This window comes from Nyctibius grandis, chromosome 13 (genome assembly GCF_013368605.1).
Source record: "Nyctibius grandis isolate bNycGra1 chromosome 13, bNycGra1.pri, whole genome shotgun sequence".
Taxonomy (NCBI): Eukaryota; Metazoa; Chordata; class Aves; order Nyctibiiformes; family Nyctibiidae; genus Nyctibius; species Nyctibius grandis.
The window spans coordinates 1,266,811-1,278,638 of record NC_090670.1 but is presented as its reverse complement, the minus strand read 5'-3'; the positions used below and the strand labels follow the sequence as shown (position 1 = coordinate 1,278,638).

The following is an 11,828-nucleotide window of genomic DNA, read 5'->3' as shown; positions in this document are numbered from 1 at the left end:
GGGAGAGAGTTGCTCAAGAAGCCAAAAGAAACAATAGTGTCCCAGCTCTTCTATTAGTCACCAGAAATCGAGTTATGACTAGACTCAGCAGGGCTCAGAGAAAAGAAAAAGTGGTGACTTCATGCTGGACCAGACTTTTTAAATACAAGGGTTTGTTTTTTTGCTAGAGACTCCATCACCACTTATTAGAGCACTTTAGGTAGAAGGGTGCCAAAAGGAAAGGGGTGGGGGGAGGAAGGATAAAGCCCACATCTAAAAGCAGGACAGTTGCTATTAAAACAGAAAAAAAAAAAATTTCCTGTTTGAATATTTTATTCTTAAACATGACAAACTTCTTCAGAGTGTTCTCACAAGTACTTGTGTCTGCTCTACGCGGCTCGGTGAAGCCTGTAGAAACGTGTTCTGGTTTGCAAAATATTAATTAAAAAGACAAAAAAAAAAAAACACCCCCAAAACTAAACCCCAACAAACCACAAATTGCTGTAACAGCAGCAGTACTTTAAGGCAGCCCCCGGTTGGGCAAGGTGTTCCTCTGGGGTAATGGCAGGAGCTGGAAGTGGCAGAGGCGCTGGGACCGGTCATGGGCGTTTTCTTTGGGACACTGGGATTTGTGGCCCGGGGAGGCAGTCTCCTACCTGCTCAGCCTGCTCTGGGAAGCGCTCCTCTTCCCCTCGCACTCGCCTGCTCCCAAGCTCCAGGCAGAGGCACTTCGCCGCCTTTGCTCGCGCTCCTGAGGATGAATGTAAACACCACCGACCCTGTCTCATCCACCTCCCTCCGCACCCCGCCGCCGTTCCAGTTCGAACTGGGAAGGCAGAAAAACGCGACCCCCCCCCCCTTTGGTTAGCGTGCAGAAGCAGGAGCGCCTGGGTAGGACGATTGGGACATTAGTCTGTCTTCTCCCGCTGCCGCCTGGGATGCTCTTGCTAGTGCAACGTGAAAGCAGAGACCCACACCGCTCAACAAGCCTCGTGTGAAGATCACAGAGCAGAGAATCAGTGCAGTAATACTTGAAATACTGAGACAAGGCAGACACAACAGCCTCTCTTCCTCGCAACGCTTTTCCAACTAGCTTTTTGATCCAAGTCTCCATGCAAGTCACAGAAGACAATTGTGCTTCCCGCATTCACATATAGGAATAAATAGCTCTGGATCAGTTTTCTTTATGGCCGGATTACAGAACCCCCTGAAATACTGATACGCTTATGAACAGCAGCACTGTGCAGTTCTGTGAGTATCCTCGGACACGCCAAGTTCATCTAGGATGCGGGCGCATCTCCTAGGCGTATGGCCCCAAAGAAAGTCGTGTGCTTGCTCATGTTGATGGAGATGTCAGCATGGACCATTTTCACAGCGATCTTCTGCCTGGCTTTGAGGAGGCAGACCCCGGCTGTGTAGCAGGTATTGAAGTTGGTCTTGCCGGTCTCAATACTCCGAGTGCATTGCAGAAAGGGCTTTTCATCCACCACCACCTCATAGCTGGCAAAATCTGTGAAGTTTATGTAGTATACCTGATGTGAAGCAGGAAGAAGAAAGGTGTTAGGGAGCGTATTTGTGCACCAGGAACAAGCCCACATTCCTTTCAGTGTGTGTATACGTATGTCCCCTCCGCTAACGATCCCTTCCTCGGCCCCGGGACACCTATAATCACAGGGGGTTGACTTGTTCAAGGCAGAACCCCAAGCCAACCCAACATGAGGAGACTGTATTTCACTTCATACTAACACAGGCATGCAAGTGTCCGTGAATCCATGTATCTAAGGCTGAGCTACAAATCCTCATGTTAGACCCTGCTCCTTACAGGAAAAATTACAAACCTGCACAGGCCTAGTCACAAAAACGTGTGGACAACCCTCTCTGCTACAAACAGCTTTTCATCCGACAAACAACAATATTTGAAGTCCTCTTTCACTTACCTGGCACATCCTGCTTTCTGGGTCCCATGAGCCTCCTTTAGTGTTGACATCAAAAATGCCCTAAGATGTACTGGGAGCTGCCGCCTTTGTCATGGGACTTGAGGTGCTTTCAAAGGCATGAGCTATGACAGGGAAGACACTCTCCCAACCTCCACAGCTTGGAAGCAAATGGCCTTACAGTGTTTGGACTGGTTTAACTCTTAGATCTAGTGCCTAAGTCCCCATGACTCCATTGCTCGTTACTTAACCATCGCCCACACACTGATTCTGAAGAACTGCAAGATGCATGAGAAAGGCCTGTCCAAAGAGAAGCCAGTCCCAGGGAGCTGCTTCTTCCTGACAGAAGAAAACCACCCATTTGGGATGCATCTGCTAGCTCTTCTTAGCCTACACCCTGCGACCACAGAAGCTGCACAAGGCTGAGTCCCCTTGCTCCTTGATGGACTACAAACGACCAGGGCTTCAGGGGCACAACGTTGTGGGCAGCAACTAGGACTAAGCACTTGGGAAACAATTATACTTTGGCCCATGTAGAGTTATTTTTCCTGTCCCCCTCCAAACCAGACACGTAACCAGTTCCATGGAAGAGCACCCAACCTGACACCCACAGCCCACTTCATCCGACTCAGTACAGTCTCCGTGGTGCTGCCAACTGAACAGAGGCAAATCACGAGTAGGACATAATATTAGAGGCCTAGAGCAAGGTGGAAGTTGCTTAATTGAGGCTGTCATACACAAACCCTCTTGTCTTGCTAAAATCTGTCCCAGAGCCTGGGCAGTTTTTCAGTCCCCAGGTGGGTGGACACCCTGCGCGCCCTGGAAGGGGAGAGCTTCGTGGCTCCTACTCCACGCAGCTCAGCGATTCTGTTCAGAGATTTGCAAGACACTGGGAGCAGTGTGTTAAATGACAGTCCATCTCCTGCATTTCGTCTGAATGGGGAGAGGAAATGATGTCTGAATTGCTGCACACTAAATCCTAACACAGTGATTTATTACTTTGTTTAGCCCTTTTTACAGAAGCCAGTCCGTACATCCATCGTTGGTACCAACTAAAGCATCAGCTGAGCATCGTGTCGGTCTGAAGCTACATGAAGAAGGTGGAGGCAAAATGGGGTTACCTGGGCTGGAGTTTGGCCAAGCCACCCGGGGCCGAGTGTCCTACGCTTACAAAGAGTGACATGGCTTCGCAATGATCACAAGCCGTCAGGGTTTTGGCCTTACATCTCTTTTAAAGCCCAGGGCCTAGTGTCCTGCTGGGCCCCTTGTTCTGCAGCGAGGTTTAGATGTGCTGGCAAATGCACAGACAATACAGAGGACTAAGAAAAGGGCATTGGTGGCCTGTGGGGTCTGGCTGGGCGTCTGCGCCTGTGTTGCAGTAACTAATCTCTTGCGGCCCCGGTGTCACGGCGAAACGTGCGACCTTGCACTTCGCAACACTAACGTCTTCCTCCGACACACATCTCCTAGAGCACGAAGCGGTTAAAAGCACAGACAAGTTCTTGGCATTCGCTAGTTGTCTGGAGCCCTCTCGTGGTTCATGCAAGGCTTCCATTGGAACACAAGAATAGGAGTTAGGCCTAGGACCGTACTCACTTCTACCTGACTATAGATGAAGTATGTGCCGTCCACCAGTACCTCCAGCTCCCCACTGCGGGCATGAAGCTTAAACACCTTGGGGTTCATAGTGATGCGAGACCAGTCATTGAGGACTCCACCTGAAAGATCTCAGTATGAGAAAACGGCAGTCACTCAGTACCCGTCAGAATGAAAAGCGCAGGAGCACAGAAATACAGTGACATTGCAAGGTTTCATACACAACGGCTGGCCCAGACCCAAGTTGAAAAGTCAAGTAACTCGGTAAGAAAATCCCAGAATTAAAGACCACGGTGCGTCCGTTTGGGCTCCTCCCTACAGCTCTAATTACACCATCACTTGCTGGTGGACACCCGTTTCGTTCAGTGCACAGCACAACTGATACTGGAAACATGTTCCCATCAAAACTAAGTGGTATCATCCCTGCTCCAGAGCAAGGACACTCCAGCACACGCAAATCAATGCCAGCAGTGTAAGGCATTTGCTAAGTTTTCCCAATTCACCTGAGAGGCCGGGGCTGATTTGTCACACTGTGTTTGTGTGTTCAGCCACAGATCACAAATGCCATCACAGCTGCGATTATAAAAGCACTTCTACAACTCAAACCCCAGGTGCCTCCTGAAGAGCATCTCTTTGTGGCCCTTGTAAAAGCTTTGTTACTGGCGACTTCCCTGCTATCATGGAAGAAACGCTGCAGCAGAGGTAGGATCTGGAGCCAGTTCTCCAAGAAGGATCCTCAACTGACATCACTGGCCTTGAGACCATTAAATCTCTTCCTCTACTTTCCATCTCATTCATTCCCCTCCCCACACTTCTCTACCCAGCTTCCACACTGAACAAAGTGGAGCTTCAACAGATGGTGCTGAAGACCACGTCAACAGGTATGTCCTCAAGGACCACAGCAAGGCTAGGATGGCAACGGTGATTCCTGCCCTCATGGGACTGGGACTACGCGTGGCCAATCTGTCTGCCCCCCTCTCAGTGCTGCTGGGCTGGAAGATGGCCTCAGCAGAAGGGTCATGACACACTTCACCCTCACTTTAAGCCTCGGGATCATCCCTAGAAGAAAACTAGTCCTTGCAGCAAAAGAGACAACAGTATTATGGAAAAAATCATGTGCAGCTACAGGACTACACCGTCTCTCAGGACAAATCTGTGCACGGAGGCCAACTTAGGGCTGCACAATCGATTTTAATTCTGGTATTCCTTGACTTCAACATTCTTGACTTTGTAACTAGCATTATTTTAACAAATGCTTTGTCATTACATTTCCTAGATTTTTAAAAGATAAAATGACAACAAAGTATGAAATTGCATCGTGTCACACCACATTAACCCCTAGCTGGGGTCCCCAACACGGCCAGGGGTTTATAGATCCACCACCCAGTCAATGGGATAACTGCCAACCCGAGCAGACCTCTGTCCCCTGGACGGGCCAACAGCAGGTCCAGGGGACACCCTTTGCTGCGAGCCCAGACAGAGCCATTCTCTGGAGGTGCCTTGTTTCAGCAAACACAACTCTCCTCCTCCCAGCCCTCATCTGCTGCTCGGCTCCCCGTTGCAGACCAGCGCGGCCGTGTGTTCTGCCGGCTCTCAGCTGGGCGGCATTAATGGCCCGCAGCAGCGGATTGTTCCCGAGCAGCAGGGAAGGACGCTCGCAGGGCAGTTCCCGCTCGCGGAGGGGAGCGTACGCTCTGTAAACACACAGGCTTCCCATTACCAAAGGGATAATTACTTTTTGAACGTAAGCAAACCAGCGTCTTCTCCCTCGTATTGTTCTTAGGAACGGCCGGTTTCCTCGCTGGTTTGGGGAGCTCTCCCCCACCCCGCTGTCAGCCACGAGAGATTTCAGCCCCCACAGCTCACGGCTGCTCGAAGACAGAACCTGCCCTTCCCCAGAAGCGCTGGCCAGCCCTCATCACCCCACGCGTGGGGCAGAACTTGGCGGACAGGGGTCCTGTCCCTGCTCCACCAACCCTTGGGAGCTGCAGCCCTCGAGGGCTGGGACAGGGGGACGTGCACGGGGGCTGCTGCCCACGCTCCCCGCGGGGCTGCGCGGTGACTCAGGCGGGGGACAAGGCAGCCAGCTCCTCTCCGGCACAGCCAGACGGCGTGAGCAGGGAGGCGGCAGCTAATGAATGAGACCCAGCTGTTGGCAAGGAGAGCAGGAGCTCGAGCAGGAGTTGGACAGGGATCCGGGGAGGAAGGGGGAGAGCAAAGAGCTGCCTGGGGAGGTGAAACGGCTCGGCAGGACTTGAGCTTAAAGGCTTAAAGGCTGCTTGTGAGATGCACAAGGGACCGTGGAAGCTCCCTGTGTGCATGTTTGCAGAGTAACGCGGGAGGAGCTGGTGGCTGTGCACCTCTGTGTCCCCACACGACAGCTGTGCCTTCCCCTGCCATCAGTTACTGGGAAAACTGGAGAAAAACAGGCTAATGGGGCTGAGACAGGAAAAGGATTCACTGAGGACTTAAAATAAAACAGAGGGGGAAAGAAAGCTGGCCATCGAGGGGCTGAGAACTGATGGTACAACAGCAGGTTGGAGGAGGCACATCATGCATCTGGAGGTCAAGGAGAAGGGAGGTTCAGCAGGACAGAATTACTGGGATGCACAGGGAGACAAATAGGAGCGCAGCAGAAACAGGGATGGACACTGGACAGAAGACTCTGCTGAGGGGGTGTGGGCAGGGGAGTCAGACTGTCACGGGGGAGGCCAACAGGGATGATCAAGGACCCATGTTACAGGATGGACTTGGACCCAGATACGAGGCTATGGGTGCAGGAGGGGCTCTTTTCAGTAACTGCCAATATCATGAGATCCTTACCATTCTTCACTTGGATTGCTGAGCCTTGGCCTTGGAGGTGGACCACAGCTGGCTGCAAAGAAGATCACAGGGATTAAAATCAACGGGAAACACCGCATCGTTTTACAGTCACCCAACACACCTCCACGGCCCCGGTGACCAGTGCAGAGGCACAACACTACCCTGAAATCATTAATGCTTCTCATAAGTGAAAAAAAGAAGATCAGAGCAGCTGACACCAGCATGAAGTACTGGAGAAGAGGTGAGAAGCCCAAGGCAGATGGATTAACACAGCTTCTTTTGAGCAATATGAAGGGTGAGCCCAGGCAGCCGCTCTGTGCAGCTACGACTTAGCACACGCAGGAAGGGGTGGGTTTTTCAGAGCTGTACCACCAAACACAGCCAGAACCAGATACAAAAATCCAGCCCAAGCTGGGTTTTTCCTCTTGAAAGAAGATCAACCAACCTGGACGTCTCTGGAGCCGGCCTTGTCTGTGGCACCTGCAAAATGCAATTGCACATCATTGAAGAGGAAGCTTGAAAGAGCTGCAGTACCTGCTCCTACAAATAAAGCTTCTCCTACCCCATAATAGCCATTAAAACCCCACTTTTAACTGGGGGAGGACAGCGGTATGGGGTGCAGCTTCATGTTAAAAAGTACATAAACAAGAAAAAGTTTAATCCTAATTTTCCCCTGTTTTATTCCTGCATTTCTGTCTAACATCATCAAAACTCCCCACCGTTATTCAACCCGTTTCCACGAGAAGGCCGAATTGCACAACCCTTTCCCTGACGAGCAGCAGCAGCGAAGCCTCTTGGCTGCAAAGACGACAAGTTTCACTCCGCAGTAACTCAGGTCATTCATTGCATTCAAGCTACTTCACGCTGAAATCCCTTTTCTCCGAGAGCCAAATCTCTATTAAAGCGGAGATGCTTGTGGGCAGCGCTCCGGAGCGCTAAGGACCTCATGCTGCTCCTGGCCTCTGCTTCGGCGCTTTCTGAGATAGAAACTAAATCAACCAAGTTTTCCTTTGAGAGCCGTGCGAGCTATAGGGTAACAGCTCTGATTTCTCTGAAGAGAACATTTTTTAGTGATAGACTGCTCATATGTATATAACAACCACCACTGACGTGAACTTCCATTTTAAAGAGTTATTAAATTCAGGGATTTTAACAAAATAATTGGCCCATGACTCCAGGGACAAACAATATGGTGCAGATACAAAGAAATAAAGAAAAATGAAACTGAGAATTGCAGGAGAAAAACATATTTTCCTGTGGCTGGTACAGGAGTGCGTGCGGCCCCTGGGCTGGCTCAGCGGCCAGGCCGAGCGTCAGCCTTCCTGGGCCCGCTGCAAAGCTGGGCTCTGCGCCGGCTTAACAGGGATTAACACACCACCAGGAAGAGCCACCTGTGTCCCCAGGGGGGCTCTGCGCAGGGACGGGGACAAGCCGGTTACCTGAGGGGCCCTGCAGGCCCGGCGGTCCCTGAGGGCCTGGCGGGCCTGGGGGGCCGGGTGGTCCCATGACGGTTGTGCCGGGAATCCCCGGGATGCCGGGAATGCCGGGGGGACCCTGGGGCCCAGGAGGACCTGGTGGCCCTTGGGGACCGTTGGGCCCTGGAGGACCGGCCTTTTTACCTGAAAAAGAGAAGGTCAAGTGTTAGCTTCTGCACACACTGAGCATGGGATGGGCTCTTACCTACGTGAAAGCCCTGGGAACGAGGAAAGCAGAAGATTGGGGATGGCTCGTTGCTTGCTGGAGGGCAGGGACAAGGAGGAGCACCCAAGGGGCCGGGGTGGGGGTCCTGCAGCTCCGCACCACGAGGACAACGCTGCCAGCAGGGCAGAAGCAGGACACCGCCTCGCAGGCTCCTTCCAGCACATGTAATTACATTTAAATGAGGCACATGGACTCATTTGAGGGATAACTGCTTTACTGGGAGGGTGGCAGAGCCCTGGCACAGGCTGCCCAGGGAGGGGGGAGTCTCCTTCTCTGGGGATATTCAAACCTGCCTGGACACGACCCTGTGCAACGTGCTCTGGGTGACCCTGCTTGGGCAGGGGTTGGACTAGATGATCTCCAGAGGTCCCTTCCAACCCCAGTCAGTCTGTGACACTCCAAGGCCTCCCAAGAGATGGAGGCTCAGGCGGTCTCTGCCCCAGAGCTCTGGAGCATTAAAAGTCGAGCCAAACCGCTCCGCAGTTTCTCAGTTTCCCATTTTTTGACAGAAAACAGTTGCAATCTTGTCTACCTGCTGTACACGTATGCGTTCGGGTACGATCCCCACGGCCTGGTCTCCTGGCTGAGGAGAGAGGTGCCTCCAGAGGGCAGTTCAGAGCTGCCTGAGGATGCGCTCAACGTGCACCAAGAACTTAGTGCTACAGTGCCTCCAAATAATTAAATGTGCATTTTGTGGCTTTGGGTGGAGGGGTGAGGGAAGGACTAACCCAACCAGGAGGGTGAAAGCACTGCAGAACCACCACCATCCTCGAACACATCTCACCAGGCGCTCCCAGGACAGAGCCCAACCGTGTCAGGGAAGGCTCTTACCAGGCACGCACTGAAATAAGGTCTGCAGGGAAAGCCTGACCTGGGCCCTCCTGGTTAGAAATTATGTCCTTTCGAGGTAGTTTTTAAAATGCAGCTTTGTAACAGCTCTTACACCAAAGAGCTTTATTAACTTTGCAAAACGGCTTCAATTGCTGAAACAAAGTCTGCTGCAGGACAGAATTAAACACTGTTTTAGACGACAGCAGCAGTTAGGACAGGAAATAATGGTTATGGGAATGGTTTCTGAGTACATTTATGTACTTGTTTCTCTACTAAATATCCATCTTTGTCATGGAACAGAACCATAAGGAAAAACCCATCTATTTGAGTTAGCACAGAAGTGGAAATCCCTGGATGGCCACGGACAAGGGCACAGGGAAATCAGTGCAGGACACCTGTGTGTGGTTTAGTTTCAGTGTGCAGAAAACGAAGTTAAAGCAAGCACGGGTGATTAAAGCAATACTGGTATCCTACAAAAATGGGGCACAAATCCTTGGCAGCAGTATTCCTGCCCAGATCAGCAGTCGTACCTTCACATCTGAGCTGGCAACGAGCAGCCTTCCCCTAACCCAGCCATTCTCCTCCTCCTCGGGATAGTGACGGGCTTTGGAAACGATCACCTTGACTCAAACCCCGCACCTCCTTCCCCCAAAGCACTAACCTCCTCTCATCCCCATCCCCGCCGACCCAGAGCATCCGAACAAAGGATCACACGCAGTAAGTCGGGAATCCTGCTGCTGTCACTCCTTCCTCTCCTTCCCAAGGGGATACACATCGCAGCTGGTTTAACTAATCTGCCTCAGAAATCTGGTCTGCTACTAAATGAGCTACTAGTTTAGCAGTAAAACAATTGCACATAATTCTGACGCCGCACAGGGACACTTATTTTCTGTGCGTTCCCGCTCCTTCGAGTAATTTCAACGACTTTTCTGCATTAACGGAACGTCACTTATTAAAGTCACACGGCGAAAAACAGATATTCAGCAAGCATAAAGCTCTCCATTCATCTTCTAACTGAGGGGACCCCAGCCCCAGCTGAGCAGCTCTCCAGGGATGTCTCCAGCACCCAAGTCCCAGTGTGCCAAGTCTCCGTCTTTACCCACACGCACTAGGCAGGCTCCGAAACTCAAAGCAGGCAGAACCAGGAGGTTTTCCTTAATCATCATTTGTCAAACAATAAGCTCTAACTCTACAAAAAAATTAAATGTGACAATACCATAAAATTAAACTATTTTATACAGCACTACAGCTGTATGTAATACAGCCCGACGAGATCCCCCTGCTACCGCAGAATTGCCAGGAATACCACAGTCATTATTTGTTATTAGTTCGGCTGATTTAACACAGGTTTAGGGCTTCCAAGTTTTGTCAGGACAAACTCCGCAAACATAAAATTTTATGCTGCTTTTGAGAGTAAACATAAACTAAGTTTGTAACTGTGGCCTGTCTCAACCTCTCAGCTGTAAACGTTGAGTTTGTACCCCAGGATTAAAAGCGATTTGACGTGCTATTAAAGCAGCACAGACAAGCAAAGCTCGGCTGCTCCCACTGCTGCGACCCGCATCCGACACCCCATGGAGACGCGGGGCTGCCGCCTGAATAACCCAAGGCACAACAACTCAACACACATTTTAAAAAACACCCACTCACCCACTGCAAACAGCTTAAGGAACGTAAGAAAGTCAGACAAAACACCTGTGGGCTGACCAACGCTCAGGGTGGACACACAAAATGATGCCTTTGAGGTTAATACCCAACCAGAAGTGAGATGCAGAGTGTATCTGAGCTGGTTTTGGTGGGTCTGAAGGAGACCCCAACCTGCAGCACGCTGCAGGGCAGTACAGGGACGAAAGCTAAAGCTCTTCTGGCCGAGACGGCCAAGCAAACAGCAAGCGGCTCCCGATAGCTGGTATGTGACTCAACTCCTAACCCTGCCCCGTCCGCAGAGGGAACCTGCCCTTGGCTTCTCCTTCACGTTGGCTAAAGAGAACCCATAGCCGGGTAACACAGGAACAGAAAGGAAAATTAAATTAAAACTCAAACTTACCCTTTTTCTTGTTTTTAACTGAACTTGGACCTACAAAGGAAAAAAAAAGAAAACTCGTGAAATTCAGTGATCATTTCATCTTAGAAAATCCCCACTGCCACCGACACGCAGCGACCCGGAGGGTGCCTCTCCAGAGCTGGGACAACACAGGCAACACAACTGCTCAGCCAAAGATGCGGAGTCTTCTGTTTCCTACCAACAACTGCTCTGAAGGTGGAATGGTTTTACCAGCCCCAGATCTGCTTTACCCTCCCTCAGACTCACAACCTGTGGCTGGTATAAAGCAACAAGTGAGTTCTGGTGGGCACCTCTTTATCGCAAAGATGAGCTAAGCCATCTGCTTGTGGCCAAGGGCAAAGCTCAGGTGACAGATGCTCTTCAACCTTCAGCCAGAGTTTACGCTCAGACACCAGCTTAGCTCCAGCTCTGCTGATCCCTGCTCAGAGTCCTGCCACACGTATCCCCTGAGGTCGCTGATGGAAACACAGCACATCAAACCTGCAGGCAGCAGAAACCCTGAGGCTCAACAGAAACCATTGAAAAACACCATCCCCACACAACAGACTATTTTTCGAGTAGACAACGGATGCATTTGTGGTCTATGCAGCCATACATGAATTTTCTCTGTTAGCTTGAAATCACCAAGCTTAACATTTAAAACCAACACACTTCCTGATGAGGAGAGGTTACAAGAAACTTAGTACGGCTCAGCTCTCAGCTGAGAGCAGTAACTCAAGTATTTGCAAGCCAAGTTGTTAAAAATAATAAAAAAATACTAAAAAAACCCCAAAAGCAAAGAATTAGTATGAACCGGCTCATCTAAACAATGGGAAAACAAGCCTCCCTAGCAAGAAGTGAAAATATTTATAGCGAAGCTGAGATACTACATGACTTTTTGAGCAGAAGCTGAAGTGTGA

At 50.7% G+C, this 11,828-nt stretch overlaps 1 protein-coding gene across 2 annotated transcripts in view; it reads right to left on the bottom strand.

The window, feature by feature from the left end:
- Positions 1-294: 294 nt before the first annotated feature.
- Positions 295-11,828, bottom strand: part of EDA (ectodysplasin A) — a 77,843-nt gene continuing 66,309 nt past the window's right edge. The window contains exons 3-8 of one of the 2 annotated variants that reach the window (XM_068411724.1): positions 10,912-10,941; positions 7,772-7,951; positions 6,778-6,812; positions 6,333-6,384; positions 3,510-3,640; positions 295-1,511 (exon numbers count right to left, since the gene is read on the bottom strand). In XM_068411724.1, the coding sequence (XP_068267825.1) occupies positions 1,260-1,511; positions 3,510-3,640; positions 6,333-6,384; positions 6,778-6,812; positions 7,772-7,951; positions 10,912-10,941 (680 nt within the window). In that variant the 3' untranslated portion in view covers positions 295-1,259. The remainder of the gene's footprint in view (positions 1,512-3,509; positions 3,641-6,332; positions 6,385-6,777; positions 6,813-7,771; positions 7,952-10,911; positions 10,942-11,828) is intronic. The other variant, XM_068411725.1, reaches the window with a different exon arrangement.